Consider the following 27,933-nt stretch of genomic DNA (forward strand, 5'->3'; position numbering starts at 1 on the left):
TCCCCGGTCTGCAGTGAGCTGCGGGGGGAAAGACAGGGGTCGTGACGTCACCCGGCAGGTTCGCCCTCATTGGCTGAACCGCCGAGTGGCGTGGCCTAGCGCTTCGTCGCTAAAGCTGATCCCAATTTTCATGTATGCCCGAAAAACTCGCCTTGCAGCGGGCCCGACCCCATTGAGGGGCAGATCTTGTCCCCGCCATAGCGGGGACCAAGCCTAAGAGGCAAGTAGGGCTGTAACTAGAGAGGAGTTATATGGAGGTGGAGATGTGTAAAGCCTTAAAATCATGTAGTTTATATGGAAATGAATAGGAAGCCAGCAGAGAGAGGTCAGATCATAAGCAGATACACAGCTAGAAGAGCAGGAGATTATTCTTGGAAAACAGGGTTCTTCTTTCAAACAATAGTTACTTGAATCAGTTCAGGAGTTTTCCCTGGGCCCTGAACAAGGAGAGCACACAGACGTGTCTCCCAGCAAAAGGGACAGACATCTGCGGTCTTTTGGCAAATTCTCAGTCATTTCCCACCAGATCATTACTTGGCTTGATGATCTGGGCTGTACCATCTGTATTGCCAGCCCATCAAGCCAACACATTTGGCTACATAGTCCATATTTGAAGATGTACACAAGGCACTGACTTAATTAGTGATTGTGTAAAGGCCAAGATTATTATGAATATTTTTTTTTTTAAAGATATTACTAAATATTATTTCCTGTTACAAATGTTATATTAGAGACTTGACCCCTTTGTCGCAGAAGATACAACCGATCGCCTGCTAGCATAAACTACCTCGCATTTTGTACCGATTCAATGTATAATTTTCTTTCTAGTTTACAAGGCATACAGTAGTATGGGGGACCTCACTCTAATCTGATGTTTGTGATGTTACTGTGTGCTGCCTGGGAAAGGCTAGAAGCAGCAGAAGTACACTGGGGTACTGGAGGGGAAAAACCAATTCCCTCTAGGGCGCACCACAGTACTTCTGTTGTATGAATGAATTAAAATACTTAATTTCAAATCTTATATAAAATAATGGGCATCCAAATGCTGTGAATAAAGTGCAAAATGTGGTAAAACCTACAAAATTAACCACATCGTTCTGTGGTAGTAAGAGGTCAAGTGTATGTTTACAATTGGGTATGTTAACAAATGTACCTGTCTAAATGAGGAACCTCTATAAATATTCACAGAACTACTAGGTATAGTGGCTGGATCAATAGTGTCTCTAACCGACTCTGCCAAAGGTAAGTACAAGTCCTGAGTGACTGCTGATACAATGAGTGTGTAATAGTTACTCACGTCAGTGAGGTAACTATGTCATTGCAGCTCGCAAGGTTAGATTATCTCTCTGTTCAGAGAGTGTAGAGCAAGGCATTCATGCGTGGTTATGTACTTTAAAAAAAAGGTGGATTGGGAGTTGTGGTGCCAAATCCACACCAAGAAAACAGTCCTGCACCACAAACCAGGTGCAGAGGATCACTTGATGACCGTTTAGGGTAAGGTGGTTCAGCCAATGAGGGCGATGTGTGATGTCATGGCACAATTACACCATTCAAACGGCGCTTAGGGGAATTTCAAGGTAAGATTTCGAAGTACAAGCGCAGAAAGAGCCACTTTATGGAACACTAGTGGCGTGTGTTATTTTAACGGAGATGGTAGCAAAGGAGGCGCTGAATAAGTGGTCAGACTATAGCATAGTCCAGTCATCGGTTTTCTTTAAAGGCCAATGGAGTGGATAGTTCGAAGGAGTAGTATCAGTGTCAAAGGCCTAGAGATCATTTAAAGAATTAGAAATGAGAAGGTAGAACACTTTGCAACTGGTGTTAGAGTCCTGTTTACTTTCATGACCGACTGTAAATTATCTATAGAAATGTAACCAACAGTAGTAATATCTCACCTTGAAATCACATTCCATACGTGATTAATTCTGCTATTAATTACCAGCCCAAACTGCTGACAAACTCCTACATGGCACCATGCTTCCATGTGTAAATCCCACCGATTATTTTCAGAAAGCTATTTACTGTGAACTTCCCAGCAGCATTTCCCCTGTACATGTTGTACCTGCTTAATAAACTGCAGCCAATTAATTTAATGAGACCGATCCAACTGGGAGATGCCGAGGGGTTCTCATACGCTATGTTGGACATGGACAACGTGCCCTAGATTGGCATATGGTCTTTAAAATAGACACTCAGGATAACTAAAAGCATTTAAATGTCTAATAAGCAGATGATCGTATTGAAATATTTTACACACTGAAGCTACAGATTATTGTTTTTTTGTTAAGCGCCAACATATTGACAGATGACTTGACAATATGTATGGAAGGAAAAGTAACAATGCTAAAACAAAAGCTGCTCGTTGATCACCTACAGCAGGGGTGCACTAACTGGGGGGCGCGGCTCTTGCAGAGGCCTGGAGCTCTTCCCCAAAGCATTTAAATTAAATAATCGGGGAGCGTGCGCGAGGCCTGTAACTCACTACATCCACGGCGGCTCCTGGAGACACGTCGCCATGGCAACATGACATCAGAACGCTGGAGACGAGGGAGGTTGTGAGCATGTGGGGGGGGTGGGGGGGGGGAGGATAGGGCACGAGCATGGGGGCGCAGACTGAAAAGTTTGCGCACCCCTGACCTACTGTATAGGCAATCTCGCATAGCTGGGCAAAAGTCAACCTTTTTCAAACAACTTAAATCATCTTTCTTAAACTACTCTATGTTAAAATGTCACAGTAGCAGGATTTCAAACTTTTGTCTACAAAGTATTTCTCATCCGGTACACAGATGGAAGGTCTCAGACAGTGCAGCTGGGAAGGGAACCATTTCTGAGATGCCTTAAAGACACATTACAGTACTAAATAAAACACAAGTCATTTAGAGCTAAAGAAGTTTTATTTGACCAAGAGTAAAGAATGAGAACGGAATACAAGAAGCATTTCTGTAACATGCAGGTCAAATACGCCGACTTGAAAAGAAACATTTCCAATAAAAGCGCGCAGGGATAGGCGCACATGCGGTAACTTCAGTTTGACGAAACGCTGCTCAGTGCCACAGAATGAATGATATGCGCGGCCCGGGTCATCTTTCTTTAAAAACTGTTCTTCTCACTATTGAGTGGATTCGTGTGTGGACTAAAGTTAACTTGTGTTTCACTCATAACGTTTCTCCGTGCACGGTAGCAGGAGTGGGCAACTGCAGTCCTCATGGATATCCCTGCTTCAGCACAGGTGTCATTCTGACCGAGCCACTGTGCTGAAGCAGGGCTATCCAGAAAACCTGACCTGTTGGTAGCCCTAGGACTGGAGTTGCCCTCCCCTAGTGCATGGGTTAAAGTAGGAAAAACCAGCTCACATCACTCGGACAAACCCTGCCTGTGTCAAGAAAATCTCCAGTCTTAGGCTGAGCTTATAGTGCCGGCGACGCGACGTCAGGCTGCGGTCGCTGGAAAAAATCAAATAGAGATGACTTCCAGCGATCGCGACCATTCAGTCGCGTCGCCGGCACTATAAGTGCTCGCGACAGCGGCAATGCATTTGTTTTGACGTGACGTCGGTGGCACTATACGCGCAGCCATACGCTCATCTTCATGGAATCAAACCAGGAGAGGGGAGGAGAGGGGAGGAGAGGAGAGGGGAGGGGAGGAGAGGGGAGGAGAGGGGAGGGGAGGAGAGGGGAGGAGAGGGGAGGAGAGGGGTGCTATAGATTGATTCATATAGATTGTGTAAATATTTTTTTTTATCTATTCTACATGTATTAAAATATTTCACAGAAACACGATTCAGAACAGCGATGCAAATAAACCTCACAATTAATATGCAGACGTCAAATTACTCGCTTTCATCGCTTGCTAACCAACCCAAATCAAACAGAAAAATATATTCTTTTTTTTAATTTAAGAAGCAATCATCCCAAACAAAAAGAAAGCCAAGAATAACTTATATTCTTAAGAAAATAGTAACTTGATGAATAAAAGTGTAACCTTTTAATAGCTATAATAGAAATGAGGAAAGCGAATGATAGGGGCCATATTTACCAAGTAGCGCAAAGCTTTAAAGCACCTCGAGGCCGATTTATTTTAATGGGCTCTAAGGCTGCATTTGTAGTCCTGGCTACAGCGACGGCTTGCAGCCGCAAAGCAACTCAAAGTAGTCAGTAGCGGCCATATTGGGCGCGACGGCGAAGTTTGATGTCACAGTGACCAAAATCACTGCAGTCTAAAGAATTTGAGATTTACAGAGAGCCGCACCAGGTGACTGGCAGCAGCCAATCACATAGCCCCTTGCCGCACCACATGACTGACAGCAGCCAATCACACAGCCCCTTGCCAGCGATGTGTGATGTCACGGGTAGCGTCGCTGTAGCCAGTACTATAAACGCTGCCCAAGACCCCTTATGTCTTGGCACCACTTCATAAATATGGGCTTTTATCTTTTATTAGATCAACATAAAAATATACATGATTTTGTTCTACATACAGCCTTTCAGGAGCATGGACACCGCTTGTCACTATAGCAATACATTTAGAGTGGGTTCAATACAAAGAATTTACATCATGGAAAGAATATTCCCTAATTAGCAAAGGAAGAGGGGAGTTTAAAGCTTGTGGTAAAATGTGTCCATTAGAATAAAGAACGTGCTCACATGTGGTATTTGTATTTGCTGTACACTGTACGGGGGAGTGTGTCTCACCATAACTTATTGTGTGTCTGGTCGTAGCCACTTCCCATTGCAAAACCAGTAACCAATCTCACATTCAGACCGAAAAAGTCGAAATAGCTGTCTGTGAATGGGTTTACTGGCTATGCACTTCTGTAACCCAGGATGTGCTGAACAAGCTGTGTAATACGATAGGCAATGCTTATAAAAAAGTGTGTCTACGTTGCAATGGACCAGAAGCAAAAAGTGACACACGCATGTCATTACCCAGAAGCCCTGGCTGCAGTGGAAGCCCTGTATGCCAAGAGATAATGGGGAAAGGCAGTTTGTTTTGACGTGTCAGACATGTGCATTAAAAGCACCACATATTATAATTTTATTTGCAATAAAGATATTGGAATATAATGGGCAATTATCTCCAGCAATGACAATAAGGCATAAATATATCTAAGCATTTCTCATTCGTCCACAAAGTGCAGGGAAGTCCTCTGGCAGAAGAGCATGCTCTCGACATGTTGGACACGTGCTCTTTGTGTTCAGCCATTTTTTAATACACTGGAAAGAAAGAACATAGACAGCAGGTAAGAGATAATACCCTCAGAGCAAAGCATTACCGGACGATTAGTGCCAGGCCCGTTCAGTTGGTTTTATTTCTCTTTTAGTGTGAAGTGCAAAAGAAAAAAAAATCACATAAATGCCCCTTTCTGCCTGCGCTGGGTAAAGCTGCACATTGAAACATGCCCTGCTGTGAAGGCAAGATCAGAGCAGTGTGATCATTCTTCATAGCGCCTTAGTACAGGGGTTCCCAACTCTAGTCCTCAAGACACCCCCTTAACAGGTCAGGTTTTAAGGATATCCCTGCGTCAGCACAGGTGGCTTAATAAGTGGCTTGGTCGAAGAGCCTGCTTCTCCGAGTGAGTCACGAGCGCTGAAGCAGGGATACCCTGAAAACCTGACCTGTTGGCGGGGGTGTTGAGGACTGGAGTTGAGAACCCTGCCTTAGCACATGACACTCAGGATCATGTGCTACATAAATCAATAAGGAACTCTCATAAGGGTCCTCTAGCCTCTTTGCGGCAAAGTCCGACAACGTAGAAAGAACGTGGTTTACAATTGATGGATCGTTAAATGGAGGACAAGGTCATTATTTAGCGCTTCTGTCTGTATTCTACAACAATGTTAAAAGTAACCGACTGATCCCTCAAAACTTTCCCAAAAAAGTTGGACTGTACAACAACGTCAAGCGAAATCTTACGTGTTCGTGGAAGCGGTGCCCACAATCCAGCATTTGAAAGGACTGTTGGCTGACATCATCCAGGCATATCATACAGGGCTCATCGCTGAAGGACTGCACGGACAAGAAGGAAAAAACAGCAACGATAAGCATACTGAATCCGCCAAAAAGGCCAACCAGATAGAAGTTCTACCCAGCCGTAAATGACACTACTATACTACGCTGAATGCTCATTGCAATGCACTGTGGCAGGAGATGGTTCGTGTTCCAGGCGGCTGGAGAAGGGACAGAGAACACACACTGTACCTCGGATGCAGTCGACTTCTGCCACTTTTTTGATGCTCCGCGAACCACTCTCCAGGGTTGCTTAGGTGGGGGAGGAATGGGGCTACTGGCCATTGCAGGTTTGGAAAAAGACTGCAGATTAGCCAACACTGGTTTAGGTGCCTTTCCAGCTGCTGGCTTGGGTCCTTGCACACCCTGAGGAAAAGATCAAATATAACGTGCAAGATGTCCAAACAGGATTTTCTCAAAGAAAAAGATGAACAAAAACAAGGCGTCAAGCACAGAGAGTGGTACAAGAAACGCAAGAAATACACAGAAATGAAGGTAAACATCACGAAGCAACTAAAGAGGAATACATTGAAACCTTAAAAAGGGGAAACAGTTTCATTTCAGTAGTAAATGTGCTAAATAGATAAATTATAGAGAATAGTTTGTTCCAACCAATGTGCTTTTTTTTTTATTATTCATGTGCATATTTCCCAGAATGCAATTTTCATTCTGTTTGGCACTAAAAATATGCACAATTACCTGAGAAATCCGCTGTTATTGTTAACGTAATGTGCACTCTGGGAAACGCTTCTGAAAAGGGCTTGCGCACATTCCAGAATTATTTGCACCCAACCAACACTATCTTTTAAAAACGGCCATGTTTCAAGGTTAAGCTACAAAAACCTACAATGCGTTAACAGCTATTTTCACAACTCGCGTATCACTTTGCAGTCGAGGGGTTAGCAATGAACTAGGTCTGGGAGCCTCTGGCCATACGAGGCTCAAGACTCCACCAGTGGCAAAGTATATTATGTATTATCTATCTACCCCATACAGCTCAACATCTTTGTAACTGAATTAATAATAGTAACTAAATGAAAACATCACTTCTGAGCACATTTCCGTCGCAGACAGATCTGCAACCCTGCTTTCCACCATCTCACAGCAAGGGATTCTGGGAAATGACATGTGAATGATCACAGTGTCACCGTTTCCTTCAAATCCATTAGGACATGGACCCGCACAACCTTATGCCTGCTGCATCACACAGCTTTTCAGCACAGCCTGGTAATATTAACTAGAAAGCATAATGTCCATTCTTTCCAGCAAGCAAAGCGGTGCGGAATATTTGCCCGTTATTTCTTTCTTTTATACTGTAGTACAGGGGTGCTCAACTCCAGTCTCCCCCCCCTCCCCCCCAAAGGTCAAGTTTTAAGGATATCATTGCTACAGCACAGGTGGCTCAATCAGTGGCCTAGTCTCTGACTGAGCCATCTATGCTGAAGCAGGGATATCCTTAAAAACTGACCTGTTTCAGGGGTCTGGAGGACCGGAGTTGCGCACCACTGCTGTGGTATACAGTTGATTACATAAGGTTTAATTTGTTTTTGTATATATTTTATTTATTTCTTAATGCAGTGCACATTCCTCTTGCACTGAATATTCACCTAAGCGGAAGCTCTTTGTAGAATCTGAATGTGTGTCACCAGATCTCTTATACCGCTCACTAAAAGCCATGCAATCTGCCAGCTCTCCTCGTTTTCCCATGTGGAGGGTGCGTGGACATCTTGATCCATCATATGGTTCAGTTCACAAGCGGAGGGCAACCAGAAGTTGCTGCAAGCATATGCTTTGCAGGCTGAAGGGAAGGGTCGCAATGGAAGGACCAGCCAAGCTGATGCTGCTAATGGAGTTAAATATAAACGCATGTACAAGGCTGGTGTCAGTAAGCGCAAGGTGTACATTCAGCTGACCATATGAAATTGGGAATGGTTTTGCGTATTTCCATTAGCTGAAGCAGCCTAGGTGCCCCAAGCTCTGTACAAGAAATTATTGCTGGGAGCGAGCGAAGGGCAAATAAGATCATGCGTGAGGTTGGGTGGCGTGTGTCACATTGCTGAATGTGATATAAAAACAAAGGAGTACTCGTGAGATAGGAATTACTGCCACGGGTGCACACATGGACATAAACGGCTTTACGTGGCACATCAATAAGAAAGGTTGGAGCACTTGCGTGGACTTGTATAAGGTGTATTTAGCATTAAAAATGGTCGATGTTACGGTCCCAACCTGGAGACAGGTCCTAAACATTGCAAACCTTTTTTATGGCAATGGATGAATGTACTATTGCAGTTGGCCACTGAGCGATTTATAAAGCTAATCACTAGTGTCGATAATCAAATAAGGTCTCCAGCGAGCCACTATTTGTTGTTTTATAAAGTGCAAACTTTAACATGGGCAGATGGAGGAGAAACATTCAAGAGTTCAGACAGCTCTGTCCATAAAAGGCCCAATCCTTGAAATAGTTCCATGACGTAAGGCAGAACGCCAATTACTTCCTGTACGGTTCAAAAAACATGGAAGGATTTCATTTCCGTTTCCCACATATTAAAATCGGTGTGTCAAGGCAATAGCAAAATAAAATGTAACCCATATATTTCTAGTCACCTGAGAGGTTGCTACCGCTGACTTGGCCTGATGGTCCAATATGTGCTCTATGACCCTGCTGACGATTTCGTCATGTCCCATACCAGCAAGAGTTCCACCACTTGCACTACGTACGTCTTTGATGAAGTTCGCAAGTTCCCTACTGTACAAAAGACATTAAAAAAATAAATAAATAAAAAAGAACGTGGAATTGCATAACAAGCAATGTGCACAATTGTACTGATACTGTGCAGATTTAAGGGGCACCCATTATGCACATCGTATGCTGTAACATTTCAACTTCATTCAAGTGCTACAGGGAACTTTTCTGATACAGTGGTTTCTAAAATGAATCTTTAGATATGTCCTGAACCAGTGTATGGCAGGAGCCGTCGCCTTGAGTAGATGTATAACCTGGGATACACACAGTAACATGTGCCCTAAACTGTCACAAGCTTCACAAAAAGGTCAGGATAATCTTTCAAATCGGATTGAAAAATTATTGATCTTTATCAGATTTTAATGGTCACGACAACAGCAATTATGTATTTTTAAATGCATTAGTAATGTCAACTCAATTTGGTCCAATGGGGGACCAAAGACTGCAGTTGAGGCAGTTAATGGTACACTTTGAAATGGCTGCTATATTATAAACATATGTATGGAAATATCTAGCATACAGTCAGACAAATAAACACTTATTGTGCTGAGACCTGCATACATTTTACTGCTTACAGATGTTCATTTAAACAATGTACAGCTGCCACACAAGTGAAGGTGAAGATGAAATAATAATGTACCTTTTATAATGAGGAAATATGACCTGCAACTGCTCAATAATCTGATCAAACAACGTCTGTTTCCCAGGAGATAACACCTGTTTCCCAGGAGATAACACCTGTTTCCCAGGAGATAACACCTGTTTTACGTCTGGTTGTAGATTTTCTCTTCTCTCTTGACCAATTTCCCAATGTACCTTCGATGTAACAGGTACAGGCAATTTAGGAACATTAATAGACACTGGTGGTGCGTGCGCTTTATCAGCCTCTTTATATATGGCTGCTTCACTTCCAATGGTCTTCTTTAATGGGGATTGAACTGGAGCTAGAGACGGAGGCTTTGCAAGTAGAGATGATGGATTGGGATGTAATGGTGCCGAGGACAAGGGCATGAAGTTAGGGGCAAAAGGCTGATTCTGCAATGCCTGGAAAGAAAGATTAAGAGGGTGTTAGATAATGCTGTACATGGCTGGAAAAACACCACCAACATTCAGTCAAGGAAAGTGTCGCCCGCCACATATTCACACAGACTGACCACCCAATTCGTCTGACCACAGGACTCCTTCCACCCCCCAATTAAGACGTTGTCATACCTCTGTCAATGAGGCAACACGGGTCAAACTCAACCAGCCCGGAGTGAAACACTGTCCTTTTCATCATTGGACCAGGCACTTCCACGTGACAAATTAAAGGGTGTGTGCAGGCAGCGTGGTTATCACTCCCTGCCGGAGCCACCAAAGAAGCGCCCCCACAATGCCTCACGGTTGCGATTTGTTGCCTTTCAGCCCAATGCATTGTAGGGCGCTAGTTTGGAGGCTCTGGTGGTGAGTGGGTGAGTGGCAGCCACCCTGCAGTCTGCCTGGACTAGTGGATTGCTCGGCCCTGCATACGTACGCAGACACTTTAAACAGAGATACCGTATGCAATGAATTACAAGTCTGTGAACCAACTATTTTGTTTGAAGGACAGACGGCTCCATATATTCTCCACAGATTTTATAAACCAGTTCAGAGGTTGCCCTACTACTCATCATGCCAGACTGCTCTTCATAATGGAAAGAAATGATAATAATAAGAATAATAAAAATGACACCATTCCAAAATGTATCTATTTATAAAGTAAAAAGACTTCCATTCAGAACACAACAAAAAGCTGAAATTTACACCGATGCAGAAAGTGAATAATCAGCGCTGTCGGGCACACTTCATTGAAGATCCCTGGATCAACATTTTGGCGTACGTGACTAGGCAACTATTCTAAGTAGTTTGCTAATTTCCAGTGTCCATGTGATAGTAAATACTAATATTCCAACAATGTGTTGCACGTGACGAGATCGGACAGTCCTAATCTGCTCCAGACGAAAGCTAGCTGGATGGACATTAGAATATTCTTAAAATCAATTGCTTAAACAGCAATGGTCAAACACACCACAAAAAAGTCAACAGGTTAATGCAGTCGTCAATTTTATTACTTCAAATCATGTAAACAAGGGGATGCTTTATTCACATCATTGAAGTCAATAAACGGACTATTACATGACCTGGTGGCTATTTATGTATGCTTGACCATTGCGGTTAGTACTACTTGTCTGTATTGACCAGGGTAGATTAGTCTTTAGCACCCAGTCCTGTATGAACTATACATTTGTATGACCGTTTGTCTGGTCATCGCTATAATAGATCATATATAGTAAAAACAATGGCACTCCAGGTTTTTATACAACGAAAAGGCAATTTATTGATTAAAAAAAACAACATTGTGGTCCACTCTGACCCTGGTAAAAATGTGGACCGAAACTTTTTTTAAATCAATAAATGACCTTTTCGTTGTATAGTGACCGCTAGAGTGCCATCATATTTGCTATATATGCGAAACACAGACCCCCCCCCTTGGAGTGCGGATTCGGCTGGAAGAGCACCCTACAGTATCGGGAGTGCTCCTATCCCAGGACATCTCTATTCTATTGTCAGTTTGAAACCTTATCGACAATGACATTTTTACACGTGTCACAAATACAGAACGCCCCCAGACTGCTCGGTGGTAAACATGCATTGCATTGGAAGATCCACTTACAGAGACATTCGGAGGGGGCTGCAAACTGGGAACTTGTATTTCCGCGAGACTACTCAAAGCCGTGCCATCTTTTACTAATTTTATTCTCTCTTCAAACTGGGACTAGAGCAAAACACAGATAAGAACGGTTAACACGAAACAATGTACATTCGGATCAGCTGTCCTCTGTACACAGCTGAGCATCGTTTCAGCATACATGCAGGATTTGAAAGCTAATAATTGACACGCAGCAGCTATATGCGAAGGGTTGTTGGGAAAATCCAAACTAAGGAGGCGTTTGATATGCAATAGGTACACTGAACCTGAATAAAATAAGCAGAGGCTCTCGCACATACTGAGACATGAACAGTATTTCCTACCCAGCAGGATGTCTGAACAATAGCTGTACAAGGCGAAAGTAATGCCAGACTATGATCCAAACGTATTCTCACTAGGAGGAGAAATACCGCTATTCTCCAATGCTACGTCCGTTAAAAGGTCGATTTGCTGAGCAGACTCACCTTTAATTTTTCAGTTTCCAGGTTGAAGGTCAGCAGAAGCGACTCCCAAGCGCTCACCTGTTTCAGGGTCTGAGCAGAAGCGGAGCCACTACAAAAGCAGAGAGCAGCTTTCAAATACAGGGGGAATAAGTCCAAGTGCTAATTCAGCTAATTATAAATATACTACTGTCAATGAAGCAGCATTTCATTCATAATCCTATATGCAATGTGTTATTCTAGTAAGTCAGTTGTGTATGTATTAGATCAGGGGGCACAGGTTAAAAACTTTGCGCGCCCCTGTATTAGATAATACTGAATTTTTGTATTTCACGCGTTACCCCTCTTTAAATGATTTTTAACGTATTAAGCTTCCTTGGGTAGCTTTAGCAACTATTTAGGAAGTCAAAGATCTTCCTCTTGAAATAGGCAGCCATATTGCGTGCCCTGTGAAGCGAGATCTTCGCTGACCTACCACGGGAGAACGGATCGGTTGGCTGCTTTGATCATTGCGTTGCCGCAAAGATAAGGAACTGCTGCATTTACTAATGCAAAGACCGAGTAAGAGGAAATGGCCCTTTAACATCCACAAGTAATATTTCAGATTTATACAATGAAGCCCTTTTTCTGCCAGGAGGGTTTGCAATCTACAGAAGGCTGAAAATAAATTGCACACTTAACACCAAAGAATTATATGCTGTTAATTTCACAATGAAATATTTAGATGTGGCCTGTGTGTGTAAGGAAGAGGCTAAAATATTACTGTGCCAATGTGTAAGCAAGTAGTGGTCTGAAAACTAAACTATGAAACGGTCCCCAGTTCTGAAGCATAGGGCCTCGGCCAGGCTCCCCGCTGGCGTGCTGAGGCGCGCTGAGGCTCAGGGAAAGCAGGTGCTTTCCCTGGCCTTGCGGGTGCTTTCCCTGCGCGCCGTCAGGGGGCGGGCCGGGGGTGCCACGGAGCTGGTTCGCCCTCATTGCCGTCCAGCGGGGGAATTTTAAAATTCCCCTAAGACCTGCGCTTCCGCGCGCTTGCGGAAGCGCAGGTGAGCCCCTACTAAAGCCGCTCTAATTGCGGCTATAGGGGCTCAGTGCTGAGCGGGAGCGCGCGTCAGCGCGCTTCCGCCAGCAAGCAAGTAACATGGCCGAGGCCTAGGAGATACGAGGCATAAACCGAACGTTCAGGCGGAATACTCAGTACGGCGTTTCCCCTGGGAATATACCAACAGGACCGGTCAGTGTTCCACACACTGCAAATAATCACGATTTTGCTATTGGTTTTAAAAAGGAGCCAACATTTTCTTGCACATTCTACACATCAAAAGGTTTAATGCCAGAATAAAATGTAAAGCATTTACCTCATCTCTCTTCATGTCTGTGTTTTAAGAGAACTGCTAATTTTAAATAAAAAGGTTTTCTTTATGTGACCAGAGAGCTTTTTTACACCAATATTTTTTCATATATACTGATACTCCCCCATGCCGCCCTCCATGATGTCCCCCCAATTTCAATAAATTGTTAACCTATTTGGCTTGTGCCTAGCCCCTGTGTTTTGCCTGCTGTGCTCCGTTTTTCCTATCCTGGATTCTTCTATATACGGATACTATTGGGGTAGTATGCTGATTCTGCCCAATGCTCTGTATTGTATCCTGCAGTGATAACCAACATGAATATCTATAGGGTCTGGAAGGTGCCGCCAGCAAGGCTATAGCTTGGTTTTACTCTAATATGTTGGGGTTTGGGGTCGGTGCTGTTCAATGAAGAAGCTTTAACTTGATGCACTACATTTCAATTCACTTGATTTTACATCACAAAATGGGTATTTTGTTTTCGGAAGGAGGAAGGAGGAGATGCATGTACATGCAATGCTACAGTAAGAACTGGACTCTCGTTTCATCAGCAGCATATACAAGTTTACATCACTTGGCCATAGCTGGAGAAAGCGCGTATTGCCAACATGGCAATCTTTGTACAAGAAGTCTGCTTTAACATGTCACATACAGAAGTGGCGCCCGTTATTCTAAACTGGAACACGTTGGTGGGATTTACACAATACAAACAAATGGAGTCGCCGGTTAACAAATCACGCGATTTGGCGGGTTTTTGATGCAATCCCGTGAACAAGAACTACGTCTGTAAGTGTGCTCCACTTGCACTCGATAACCTCAAGAATGTTCTTGGCTTCCAGCATCACTACCATGCAGAAGACACAGAAGTGACTTCCAAAACTTCTGCCTGCAGCCCAGTCCCATTTCACTGGAACCACCAACTACAAGTTGATATTACTGCGCACTCAAGTACTACCAAGGTTTTGTGAATTAAAATTAGGGCCCATATTTACTAAGCAATCTTCTGCCATAAAACACCTTCTTGTAGGCTCTCCAGCCTATTGATTTGAAGGGCCCTAAGGTCTCTTCCAGCATTGACATGTCTTATGGCAGACGACGGCTTGGTAAAAACGGACTTCCTTATACATCCAAAGCTGGTACCCTATTTCCCCTAAACAAGTCAAGCCCCCAAGCATGTTAACAAGACTATGGGAACCAAGTGCAAAAGAAGGCAGAGAACGTTAAATCTTGACAGTGTTCAAAATAAATGTACATGTAGATACCTGAATTATTTCTGAACATTATAAGGGTTCTCAAACGGTTGTGTGCTCTGGACTACGGATTTTTAAAACCATTTAGAACCCACCTTTAAACAAATACTTTACATGCATCTAACAATTATCCCTCAGCACCAGGTCAACTGCATGGTTGGGAAAATCAGATTGCAGAAGAAAACTACATTTTAAAACTCACACCTACGTAATATGCACCAAATGATATCTTCAGCTGGTACTCTTATCTGGACAACAATTGTCTGTATTTTGAGGGGTCTACATAAACTAATTTGGAAGCACATTGCATATGTTTGTGGCATCTAAAGAAAGTAACGTGCAGTTACAACAGGTCCTTCATGTGAAGTAGCAATGAAATCCATGGCTTATGCCATGGGATCTACAATACAAGATGCTACAAAACACCTGACATACTGAACAGCAATTGCAAACCAATAGCATAGTGACTTTTATGATCTGTGGAGTGTAAAGTGGTAATTGTGTGCAGATAAACCGTTAAGCGCAGGAGAAACATAAGTGAAACATGTTACCTGACGGCCATTGTTTTTAACACGTTGACACTGAGCTCTGCCTTTGACGCCACATTCCTTCGCTTTAATAATTCAGCTTGCCATCTGTTTTCCAGCACGTTTACCTACATTAAGACATGGTTTTAGACAATACTTCCAATGCACAGAGCTCCATGAAAAGAACAATATAATTCCTACGTTTGGTGACAAAGATGATTATTGGCAGGTTCCCACCTGGGTTTGAAATTTGGCCTCCACTCATTGCCCAAGTGTCTTTGTTCGAGGCAATCCTTTGAAAAGTTTTACACTAACGCACATTACAGCTACATTTACTTTCATGGGCAAATTATGTAAACCAACTACAACACAATTTGAGCTTTCAAAAAAGTTATTTATTGAAAGCTACAGCTATTAGAAAGCAAGGTTACTTGTTAAATTTAATGTCGGGGTTCTATAACCAAGTAGAGTGGGGGGGGGGGGGGGAGATCTATTGGAACGTATAGGAGTGGATCTAATGGGATGCATGGGAGCGGATCTAATGGAGCGGGTCTAATGGAGCGCATGGGAGCGGGTCTAATGGAGCGCATGGGAGCGGGTCTAATGGAGCGCATGGGAGCGGGTCTAATGGAGCGCATGGGAGCGGGTCTAATGGAGCGCATGGGAGCGGGTCTAATGGAGCGCATGGGAGCGGATCTAATGGAGCGCATGGGAGCGGATCTAATGGAGCGCATGGGAGCGGATCTAATGGAGCGCATGGGAGCGGATCTAATGGAGCGCATTGGAGCGGGTCTAATGGAGCGCATGGGAGCGGGTCTAATGGAGCGCATGGGAGCGGGTCTACTGGGACGCATGGGAGCGGGTCTACTGGGACGCATGGGAGCGGGTCTACAGGGACGCATGGGAGTGTGGGGGTGGAGAGGAAGAGGAGATCTATTGGAACGCATGGGAGTGGATCTAATGGAGCGCATGGGAGCGGGTCTAATGGAGCGCATGGGAGCGGATCTAATGGAGCGCATGGGAGCGGATCTAATGGAGCGCATGGGAGCGGATCTAATGGAGCGCATGGGAGCGGATCTAATGGAGCGCATGGGAGCGGATCTAATGGAGCGCATGGGAGCGGATCTAATGGAGCGCATGGGAGCGGGTCTAATGGAGCGCATGGGAGCGGGTCTAATGGAGCGCATGGGAGCGGGTCTAATGGAGCGCATGGGAGCGGGTCTACTGGGACGCATGGGAGCGGGTCTACTGGGACGCATGGGAGCGGGTCTACTGGGACGCATGGGAGCGGGTCTAATGGGACGCATGGGAGCGGGTCTAATGGGACGCATGGGAGCGGGTCTAATGGAGCGCATGGGAGCGGGTCTAATGGAGCGCATGGGAGCGGGTCTAATGGAGCGCATGGGAGCGGGTCTAATGGAGCGCATGGGAGCGGGTCTAATGGAGCGCATGGGAGCGGGTCTAATGGAGCGCATGGGAGCGGGTCTAATGGAGCACATGGGAGCGTGTCTACTGGGACGCATGGGAGCGTGTCTACTGGGACGCATGGGAGCGTGTCTACTGGGACGCATGGGAGCGGGTCTAATGGAGCGCATGGGAGCGGGTCTAATGGAGCGCATGGGAGCGTGTCTACTGGGACGCATGGGAGCGTGTCTACTGGGACGCATGGGAGCGTGTCTACTGGGACGCATGGGAGCGAGTCTAATGGAGCGCATGGGAGCGGGTCTAATGGAGCGCATGGGAGCGGGTCTAATGGAGCGCATGGGAGCGGGTCTAATGGAGCGCATGGGAGCGGGTCTAATGGAGCGCATGGGAGCGGGTCTAATGGAGCGCATGGGAGCGGGTCTACTGGGACGCGTGGGAGCGGGTCTACTGGGACGCATGGGAGCGGGTCTACTGGGACGCATGGGAGCGGGTCTACTGGGACGCATGGGAGCGGGTCTACTGGGACGCTTGGGAGCGGGTCTACTGGGACGCATGGGAGCGGGTCTACTGGGACGCATGGGAGCGGGTCTACTGGGACGCATGGGAGCGGGTCTACTGGGACGCATGGGAGCGGGTCTACTGGGACGCATGGGAGCGGGTCTACTGGGACGCATGGGAGTGGAGAGGAAGAGGAGATCTATTGGAACGCATGGGCGTGGATCTATTGGAATGTATAGGAGTGGATCTAATGGCACGCATGGGAGTGGATCTATTGGAATGTATGGGAGTGGATCTATTGGAATGTATAGGAGTGGATCTATTGGAATGTATAGGAGTGGATCTAATGGGACGCATGGGAGTGGATCTATTGGAATGTATAGGAGTGGATCTATTGGAATGTATAGGAGTGGATCTAATGGAGCGCATGGGAGCGGGTCTAATGGAGCGCATGGGAGGGGGTCTAATGGAGCGCATGGAGCGGGTCTACTGGGACGCATGGGAGCGGGTCTACTGGGACGCATGGGAGCGGGTCTACTGGGACGCATGGGAGCGGGTCTACTGGGACGCATGGGAGCGGGTCTACTGGGACGCATGGGAGTGTGGGGGTGGAGAGGAAGAGGAGATCTATTGGAACGCATGGGAGTGGATCTATTGGAACGCATGGGAGTGGATCTATTGGAATGTATAGGAGTGGATCTAATGGCACGCATGGGAGTGGATCTATTGGAATGTATAGGAGTGGATCTATTGGAATGTATAGGAGTGGATCTAATGGAGCGCATGGGAGCGCATGGGAGCGGGTCTAATGGAGCGCATGGGAGGGGGTCTAATGGAGCGCATGGGAGGGGGTCTAATGGAGCGCATGGGAGGGGGTCTAATGGAGCGCATGGGAGGGGGTCTACTGGGACGCATGGGAGCGGGTCTACTGGGACGCATGGGAGCGGGTCTACTGGGAGCGGATCTACTGGGACGCATGGGAGCGGGTCTACTGGGATGCATGGGAGCGGGTCTACTGAGACGCATGGGAGTGTGGGGGGGGGGGGGGTGGAGAGAAAGAGGAGATCTATTGGAACGCATAGGAGTGGGAGGGGGGCGTGGGAGGGGGCGTGGGAAGAGGAGATCTATTGGAACACATGGGAGTGTGGGGGAATCTATTGGAACGCATGGGAGTGGGGGGGGAATCTATTGGAACGCATGGGAGTGGGGGGGAATCTATTGGAACGCACGGGAGTGGGGGGGAATCTATTGGAACGCATGGGAGTGGGGGGGAGAATCTATTGGAACGCGTGGGAGGGGTAATCTATTGGAACGCATGGGAGTGGGGGGGGAATCTATTTGAACGCATGGGAGTGGGTGGGGGCATGGGAAGAGGAGATCTATTGGAACGCATGGGAGTGGGGGGGGGAGAAATCTATTGGAACTCATGGGAGAGAGGGGGGGAGAAATCTATTGGAACGCATGGGAGTGGGGGGGGGGCATGGGAAGAGGAGATCTATTGGAACGCATGGGAGTGGGGGGGGGGGAGAAATCTATTGGAACGCATGGGAGTGGATGGGAGTGCAAAGTGATTAGTTTTAAAATAATTTAATTATACAGTAATCTTAATGGGCTCATGCTGATTTTCCTAGGTCTTCAGATTGCTACGAGATTGATGGACTGCATCTCCGGGATGTCATATTCGTTCAATGAGAGACCAACCATTTTTTCCCACAGAGCTGGATTTCAAGCCATCAACAGGATAAGAGTTTTTCTTCTGATTACCTAGTCCTAGAGCAATCTGATGCAGATTACAAGGCTTTATTTATCATTACAATTTCCAACCATATAGATTTTCGCTCAAGGGAGTTGCAATTTACAAGAAATAGATTAAACCACAGAGCCAAAACCGAATCAGCCAGTCTACGATAGTTGGGAGAAACTGGTCATTTTAGTTCCTAGCTAGTCAAAGAGGATAAGCCAAGCTACTGATCCAAAACAGTGGAAATTGCCCCTGAAAAAGAAGTTAAACATTAAATACTGGACAAATGAGGAACACACAAGACAGACCGTGCATAAGGAAAAAGATAGAAAACAGACAGAACGTGTGTCAAAAGGCGTAATTTTTTTTAAATAAACACAGGTTCAGCAGAATAATCAGGTGAGTTTTGTTGTGTGTACACAAGAGAGAGAATTCAAAACGAGCTCTCTGACCAGAAAGACAACCGACACTTTATTTTATCACAGTGCTGGAGATTAGTAATACGACCCTTAAGGGGGCTGGCTTAGCAAATAGAAAAACAGAAATTATACATATAATGCAAAACAGACGTATCCAAGCTAGCTAGTTGGCTTTGTAAGCTAGCTAACCTTTACCCTATATTTGTGCTGATGTGGGGGCCTGGTGGATTCCTGAGGAGTGAACGCTTCCCAGCCTTGGAATGCAGCTGTAAGATAAGGGGAGCAGCGCGTTTCGCAGTAATCCCACAGACTGTGAGAAGCACGGTGACATCAGTTTCTCTGAGAGTCCAAGAAGAACTATTGGAAGCTGGTCTTTGCCAGGAGCGATGCTCTGCACGATCGCCCTGCACGTAACTCACATACAGACAACATGGCTGCTGAATCAAAATGGTGGTGATGACAGCCCACTTTCATATAGCCTGAGCCACACCCCTCATATCCAATCTTCACACGTGCAAGACAATGGCAGAGAGGAGCGCGTTCAGAGAGAAGTCACAGGTACATATCAAAGAAAAACAAAAAACAGAGACGGGGATAAAAACTCTCATAGTGAGAAGGATGAACAGCTAAAGGAGAGGAAGGGATGTGGATTCCCCAGTCCCATGTTGTTATTCACCACAAATGAGAATTCTGTGCAGTTTCTTCCAGCATATATTCCTATAATATTCCTATATTCTCTCCCCCCCAATATCTTATTTGGCTTCATATCAAGGAAATGAACCGTTCTTACCTCAGCAGCAACAGCTCTTTTTATGGCCTCTTGGAGATCATCTTGACCCTTTTTAGTACGTTTTTCAACCTTTGCTTTTGCCTTCTCAAACTTACTGAAACTGAAAACCAGAAGATCAGATTTATAAGTTGGCCACCCAAGCGCGAATGACAGAAATGTTTTAGACGCTGCACTATCTGACATCAACCTCTTTAGGTTTATCAAAGAATTTAAATCACGGAAGAAAAAAAGGCTAGGTACAGATGTAGCAAAGACACTTCCCGTCTCCAGTGTCATGGTCGCTCGCGGTCACACAGCCGTGGCACCGAAGTATTAACTCAATGGTGGCACTGTCCCCAAGCACTGCAGACAGGCTGCGGCCAGGTAGGGAGCTCGGTGGCGTCGCGCGCTCTGGTCGGCCGCGAGATTTGTGGACAGCTAGATATGTGCGTGTGGGGCGTGTCGGAGGGGAGTGCGGCCATGACGTCACAGAGCTGGTTCGCTCTCATTGGGCGAACCGCTCACGTGACGCGCCAGCGAGCAGCAAAGTCAAATTTGCTTGCCTCTGCAAGCAGGTAAGCGCCGAGCATGCGCTGGCGCTCGCTCACGCTGGCCACACACATTGCAGCAATGTGTTTCATCGCGGCCAGCGCGAGTGCCCGCTCAGCGTCAACCTGGATGAGGCCTTATGCTTCTCTGACCACTACGCCCAAGACAGCAAGACGACAGCAAGACTTGCTACATCTGTACATGCTATAACACATATCAAAAACTAGGAATACGCTGGAACAATGTCATACACGTGAGCAGCAAAATAACCAATAGGGGGACCTTAGGGAACGGGCCTGAGGAGGAGGTCATTACCCCAAAATGTCTCCCCCCCCCCCATTTTCCCTCCCCCGTGTTGTCTTTCCCTCCCCCTGTGTTTTTCCCTTGCCCCTTGAGAGTTTGGATCACCATTAGAGTTATTTTGCTGCTCTCGTGTATGACATTGTTCCAGCGTTATGTTCTTGTGCTTTCATGATTAAATATTTCTATTTTGGCATATTCCTAGTTTTTCATATCTGTGAATGGCCAGTGAGTGCTGGGAACCCCCCCCCCCCCTTTTTCCTTTGATATTATTTGGAGGAATAAGGGTCCTCCCTATTCCCTTGCTGGACCTAGTTTTAAGCATTTTTTTGAGTGCTGTCTATCTCCACATTCCTCCTACAGAAAGGGACTCACTGATTAACTAAATAAATGCGAATTAAAAAAAAAAGGGGAGGGGGGGAAATAACTTTGCAAATGGTTAGCTTTGTGTTCACATTACAATAAAATATAACACACCTCACTACAGTACAGTTGTACCTGTCTTCTGAGGTGTTATTGGATTGTAGGTGGTAAAAAGCTCAGTGACGTGAAAAATTAAATATATGTAACTTACTGTAAGAGACGTGCTTAGAGGTACGCAATGGAGACTATAATTAGGCTTTATTGCACCTGTCCCTTTAACACAGCAAAACATGAAAATAAGCCAAAGAAAAACCTGCTCCGTTTTGGAGAATATCTACACATGTATTCCAGCCCTCTCTAACTGGGTGGTTAGTAAGCTAATTACCAGCCCCAAATATATAAACATATATACACAGATATATAACAGTCCCATAAGAAAGTCTTATTTGTTTCTTGTAGCTGTAGGGGAAGCCTCTCTGCTCTCCTGTGTCAGCACCTTTGTGTGCTAAGGCAATGTCTGTCCAGGTATAGTCTGCTCCCCTTTTTCGTGCTGTCAGTCTGCAGTCTCTTTGCAGCTCAAGACATCTGTCCTCTGGTCAGTCCAGTGCCCACTAAGGAAATCCTGTAGTCTGTCTTTCCTAGGTCAGCTCAGGAATCCTTTTTCCTGTCTCAGAACAGGCTATTTCTGAGAGAGCTCTAATCAGCCAGGTGGTTGGTTAATTGCACACCAGCAATTAACCAGCACACTGCTGGATTACAGGCAAGTTGCTTTAACAGAGAACTCCCTGTTACACTTACCCTATTGTTTTAGATATGTTTTGTTGAATTAATAGAGGCGCCATTTGTTTAAAACGGCAAATTCCTTCCCACCCCTCTTCTGAATTGGGGGGGGGGGGGGGGGGGCGGATCTACAGATGTAGCAAAAATTACTGTCCACAGTGCCAACAGCTGCGGCGCTGGGGACACCGTCTGCCGCCGTAGCTCTGCGCGGGGATCATGTTTTTTGGATCGGACCCCCCGCAGCGTTAATTTATCTGGACTGTGACCGTCACGGGACCGCAGCAGTAAGTTGTGCTACCTCTGTACCAGGAATAAACCTGGCGTTGTTCAGATCTGGGAACGCCCTGTTCACAAGAGAGCCACAGTCCTTCCTGCGTGGCTTTATCATTCCATTTCTGGTACAGAAGGTTCGCTGTGCGCAATGCAAAGTAAGATATGAATACACCATTTACCATATCTGCAGAAAATCCTGTAAATAGGCTTTATATTGCTTCTGCTTCTCTTCAATATCTCTTGAATACCTGCAGACATTAACATATTAATTTTATATTAACACAAGAAGGTCAACACGTTTATATTACTAGGGAACATTAACAGTACAGGCAGTCCTCGGTTATCCGACACAATGCGTTACTCAAAATGGCGTTGTAAAGCGAAACGTTGTAAAGCGAAACACGTTTTCCCATAGGAACACTGTTTAAATGAAAGGTTCCGTTCCTGAAGACATTTTTAACACTAAAATACACCAAATATTTTATGCAGGCAATAAGATATGCAGCACACACATAAATTATATAGTGTATATACTGTATTATATATATAATATAACATAATAAATAATATTATATAGTATAATATAATATTATATAGTATAATATTATATATATAAGCTCTTACGACGCTTTGCAACGTTGTTTATGTGAATGTGTATATATATACACACATACACAATGTTGCAAAGCGTCGTAAGAGCGCTGGATAAGCCATTTTGGTGTTGTAAAAATGAATATAGGTATGCATTGCATAGCGTTGAATAAGCATTCGTTGTAAAGCGAAGCGTTGTAAAACGAGGACTGCCTGTACATCTCAAATCCCTAGTTTGTGCCTTATTTACGTCTACCTCCTCCTTTGCAGGGGACCAAATGGAAGAAAGGGAGGGTGAAAATGGGACCAGCTCATCAACGCGGTGACGCACGCCACACAGTTTCTCTTGGTTACATTTTAAGCATTAAATGATTTAAAGATTCGAGTTAAAATAAAAATCAAGACTTCCCCGGTTAAATATGTCAATGACCGTAACGATGTGCTATCCTGTTGTTCAAAACTTCCCATCGCTTTATTTAAGTGCTGAAATAGCAGCTCTGCGCCACGTGCAAAAAGTTTGCACATGTCGGACATTGGTTTACTTTGGTGCAAGACGGGATTTCAGCTCCAATGCCACACAGTTCAGAGAACTCACTTCTCTTTAGCTTCCGTAACCATCTTAATATTATTCCTGATCGCTTTTATCCGATCTTGATTTTCCTTTTTCTCTTGCTGCCATTTCTTCGCCTCGTTATCCGAATCCTGATTGAGCCAATCGAGTTCTTTCTTAGAAATCTGCAAGAGGAGAAGTTTTGTGGCCGGTGAAGATGGATACTTCGCTTTCTGAAGAATGCGCGACAACAAAGCAAAAAAGCACAGACGACGCACGTGACTTTTCACACACAACAAAGCGCGCGTTCCACTCCGACAAAAACCCGTGGCATTACCTTCTCTTCTTCATTCTGACATTAGAGATACGTTTATTAGGGAAAAAATAATAATTATGGGAGGGGGGGGGGGGGGGTGGAGGGAGGGGGAGTACGGAGGGGAGTGTATGGCTGCTTTATTTAGCAGGAGATACAAAAAGGTTAATAAAAAAAATGAGCACCTGTATAAAACAAATGGCTTTTAACATTGATAATAGTTTGGCAAGTTTCCGTTTTAATGCGGGCAGAAGAACTGCTTCACTTCCCCCTCGGCAGTTATTTTAAAAGTCCTTGTAAAAAGGTTTTCAGCATTTCTCCCAAGCAGAAAACTTACTGGAAGATGTTACAGGGAAGCATGAGCCCAGGATGAGGAAGGGGTGAAATTAAGACTTAAAAAAAAAAAAGTCTGTGTTACATACTGGTGGACAGCACTGTTACAAATGGTATTGAGAGCGGATTGGGCAACACGAAGCCCGAGGGACGAGTTGGGTTCTACGGAAGGGGGCAGGGAACACTTGGAACTGAGGCTAAATGTCTGGGGAAAGTAGCCATCCTCCATCATGTCAGATACACCCGATGTAGGCCCCGGAAGGGTGACGTCATGGTCTCATCGCCCTGCACCTCAAGTGAACAGTTGCGTTGGCCCTGATGCAGTGGTAACGGTATTAGACGTTTTCCTCATTTATTTTCTGCGTTCTCATCTACCGCGTTATATTGTGTCATATCTTTATTGTATTCATTTCTGTAACACTGTAAGAGTTGTAAACACGCTTCGTATGTGTATCTGCATTGTAAGAAAGTCATATCACACGGCTTTTTTCCCCTTTACGGTATTTTAGAACGATGATGTGACGCACTATAAGCAAAGAAAAGAAAGAAAGCTCCCTAATAGCCGCACAAGAGAACACCTATACCTATATTAAAAATGACTATTTATTAATAAATGATTAAAATATATTTATTGCAGCAAAAAACTAACCAAAGTGATTAAAATAAATTAAAAACGGAGGAGGTAACTGTATGCCTAGTTCAAACTAACAGTGTATGCTAGGAATAACTATTTTAGAATGTCCCACTGCTATATGATTATACCAACAGTGGTAGTTATACCAATACAATTCTATATAGTTTGAGGACTACATCTAAATGGAGAGTATAGCTTAATATAGTGTGTGTGCTCAGAATAATATAGTATATTTGTTGAGCCAGCTAATGCTAGTATACGGATATATACACACACATATGTACCAGACCAACAGGTTCAAAGGTAAATGAACTTAGAGGTCTGTTATGTTTAGAAAAACAGCTATTTCAAGATCACACATTCACAATTTATTGGTTCCCCATATCCCCATTTGTGTAGTGCAAGGCGCACAACTTGACCTTTTTAGGCCATTCTATCTTCCTCTGTGACGCACTATAGGCAGAATTAACAAAGAAAACAATGGCGCTGCACAAAAGGAACGAGTTCTGTGAGAATGCTTTTAACAAATACCTTATTAGTTTCCACAGTTTCTCTTATCTCCTTATACAGATCGGCTATTTCCTCCTGGCAGTGACACTGCAGATGTTCATATTTCTCTGTGGCTTCTTCAAGCTGATTTTGAAGTACTAGATGCTCCTTCTCCATCCTCAACATATCACCCTGGAACAGAGGAAACCAACAGGATGTCTAGATTATGTAAATGGTTAAAAGCTCACTCCATTGCATCTCCCACTCTCAGGGGAACTTGCTTGCAGTTTGATTGTGACAAATCTAATAGAGTGCTTTTCCTGGTAATGTACAGGTTAATAAAAGCTTCAGACTTAGAACTATTCAACTAATTATGACAGATTTATTATAAATCATTCTTCCTGGTAATGCACAGGCTATTAAGAATTTATATTAGTGTTAGGGAACCCTGGAAATGTGGTCTGCCGTGCAGTGGTTCAGGGGCTTACAACAATTTTGGCCAAAAATGTTAAACTAAAAGACCATTTAATAGATATCTATACATATATACGTAGGCACTTAGTTTGCCATATTTACAAATGACTGTTTTTCCGTTACATTGAAATGATTACTTAAAACTAATAAGGATATATTAATATGGAAATGATAGGTTTAGATACTTTGATACCAGCAAGTAAAAGTTCTATTACAGTAGTAAGGGTACAGGACAAAATAAGATTGAATTCAAACTGGTATTTCCTAGAACAGTAGCTACCAGTTGGAAACGTCAAACTATTCCTCTGACAAAAAATACGTACCAGCTGCACATATAAGCAGATACAACACACACTCATCTTGCGTTTACAAGACGCAGGTGTGAATTATGTTCCTTATGCAGCAAAACAGATGGATTAGAGCAGGGGTGGTCAACTCCAGTCCTCTAGGGTCACGGTTTCAGGATATCCCTGCTTCAGCACAGGTGGCTCAGTCACTCGGTCAGAATGACGGTTACCTATGCTGAAGCAGGGATATCCCTAATACCAGGCGTGTTGGGGCAATGAGGAGTGGAGTTGTCCACCCGTGGAATAGAAGGTGAGAAATTAAAAAGAAAGCAGCATACCCATCCAAATATCATGTTCTGACCTGTGACCAACTCCTCAAAAACAGGAAAGTGATCAGAAGCAATTTCACTATTTCAGGGACTCACTAATTCAACAGAAGAGGTGGACTGTGTTAGATCTGGTCTGATTATACTACCCAAAATGTAACAAAAGCGGGACAGGGGGAAGCTTCTGCCTCAGGAGTATATACTGTAGTGATAAAAGCACTTGTTACAACAGGACCGGTGGTTGGCTACATTTGGCTGATTATTAGCCACCTGATCCCACTTTTGCTAAATGTTTTCACAGCCCTGTGAAAGTAGAATACCATTTGTTCCCCTGGATCAGACACCAACAGAAATGGATGATCCTGCTGCCTAATAAAAGCTTCTAAAGGGAAAAGATCCTTATGTTTATATTCAGCAACGTTCTTTAAAGAGGGAGCAGTCACACATGGATAAAACACTGCAGCCCCAAGGTCTAACCTACTTGGCTATAAAAGAAGTCTGCCTGAAAAGTTGGCAGAGAACTTAAACTCCATTGGTTGATCGATTGTATCCATCTAGCATTAGCACAGGTGTATTGACATTAGAAAACAAATCGTGACATGGCAGCAGGTTTAACAGTATCTTTTGGCCCAAACCGAACATTCCCCTTTATTAGAAGACAATACAGATAATAGATTATATGCATTAAGGTTTTTTTTTTTTTTGTCCTCAGTTGAGTATCTAAGATCACATCCCCAGTAGCCCACCAGTGGGTATTATCAAGTACATCAAACTGTGGATTTGGGGTTTGCGCTCTCCGAGTGTGTATATCACAGTATTCACACTCACTGCTCTCTCCCTCCTTACAGCAGCTCAATGCCAATAGCTCACATTTGTTTCCATGTTAAAAATGGTCTCCAGCACCATGACCTTGCTTAATCAACTGAACACTGATAAGAACAAGTACACAAATCAAAAATGCAATACGTAATATAATCCATCTTCATTTTGTTAATACAATTTAGCAAACATTTGAATGCTTTATTTTAATATTGTAGAACTTTCCCGTGAAAAATAAAAATAAACACAATTCTGTGGATTAAAAAAAAAAAAAAAAAAAATGGTCATAGGAATCCCTTTCTGCGATATGTTCATTAAAAGCATATACATGATTCCGATCAAGATATTAAAAAGATTAAGCAGACTACTAAATATTTTCTATTTTGGAAGAGTGCTTTCATTTTCTCAATCTGTTTGTCTGACACTAAGGCCTTGGCCATGTTACGTGCTTGCTGGCGGAAGCGTGCTGAGGCGCGCTCCCGCTCAGCACTGAGCCCCTACAGCCGCAATTAGAGCGGCTTTAGTAGGGGCTCACCTGCGCTTCCGCGCGCTTGCGGAAGCGCAGGTCTTAGGGGAATTTAAAATTCCCCCGCTTGCCGGCGAGACAGGCCGGTCACGTGAGCGGTTCGCCCAATGAGGGCGAACCAGCTCCGTGACGTCACTGGCCCGCCCCCTGAAGGCCCGCTGACGGCGCGTGCGGTAAGCAACCGCAAGGCCAGGGAAAGCACCCGCTTTCCCTGAGCCTCAGCGAGCCAGCAGGGAGCATGGACTCAGCCTTACATCTCCCCTGCTCAGGGGAGATACCAGAAAACTATTGCCAGCCCCACACAGTCTGTGCACAAGGGAATGTACTGATGAGAAGTGGGACTGGAAGAACCACTCACCTGTTGTGTTTCAAAGGGATGAAATGGATCAGTATTAACTTCATTCTCTGACAAATCTATATCTACCTAAAAA

General features: G+C 44.6%; 1 protein-coding gene across 5 annotated transcripts in view; it reads right to left on the minus strand.

The window, feature by feature from the left end:
- Positions 1 to 2,875: 2,875 nt before the first annotated feature.
- The window catches only part of TTC3 (tetratricopeptide repeat domain 3), a 102,236-nt gene continuing 77,178 nt past the window's right edge, over positions 2,876 to 27,933 (minus strand). For all 5 annotated transcript variants that reach the window (XM_075593766.1, XM_075593767.1, XM_075593768.1 and 2 more), the window contains 13 exons: positions 27,861 to 27,926; positions 25,113 to 25,262; positions 23,347 to 23,486; positions 22,340 to 22,408; positions 19,917 to 20,016; positions 15,068 to 15,171; positions 11,945 to 12,032; positions 11,445 to 11,546; positions 9,393 to 9,796; positions 8,614 to 8,755; positions 6,199 to 6,372; positions 5,914 to 6,006; positions 2,876 to 5,213 (listed from right to left, as the gene is read on the minus strand). In XM_075593766.1, coding sequence (XP_075449881.1) covers positions 5,106 to 5,213; positions 5,914 to 6,006; positions 6,199 to 6,372; positions 8,614 to 8,755; positions 9,393 to 9,796; positions 11,445 to 11,546; positions 11,945 to 12,032; positions 15,068 to 15,171; positions 19,917 to 20,016; positions 22,340 to 22,408; positions 23,347 to 23,486; positions 25,113 to 25,262; positions 27,861 to 27,926 — 1,740 coding nt within the window. In that variant the 3' untranslated portion in view covers positions 2,876 to 5,105. The remainder of the gene's footprint in view (positions 5,214 to 5,913; positions 6,007 to 6,198; positions 6,373 to 8,613; positions 8,756 to 9,392; positions 9,797 to 11,444; positions 11,547 to 11,944; positions 12,033 to 15,067; positions 15,172 to 19,916; positions 20,017 to 22,339; positions 22,409 to 23,346; positions 23,487 to 25,112; positions 25,263 to 27,860; positions 27,927 to 27,933) is intronic.

The sequence above is a fragment of the Ascaphus truei genome, chromosome 3 (assembly GCF_040206685.1).
Source record: "Ascaphus truei isolate aAscTru1 chromosome 3, aAscTru1.hap1, whole genome shotgun sequence".
NCBI lineage: Eukaryota > Metazoa > Chordata > Amphibia > Anura > Ascaphidae > Ascaphus > Ascaphus truei.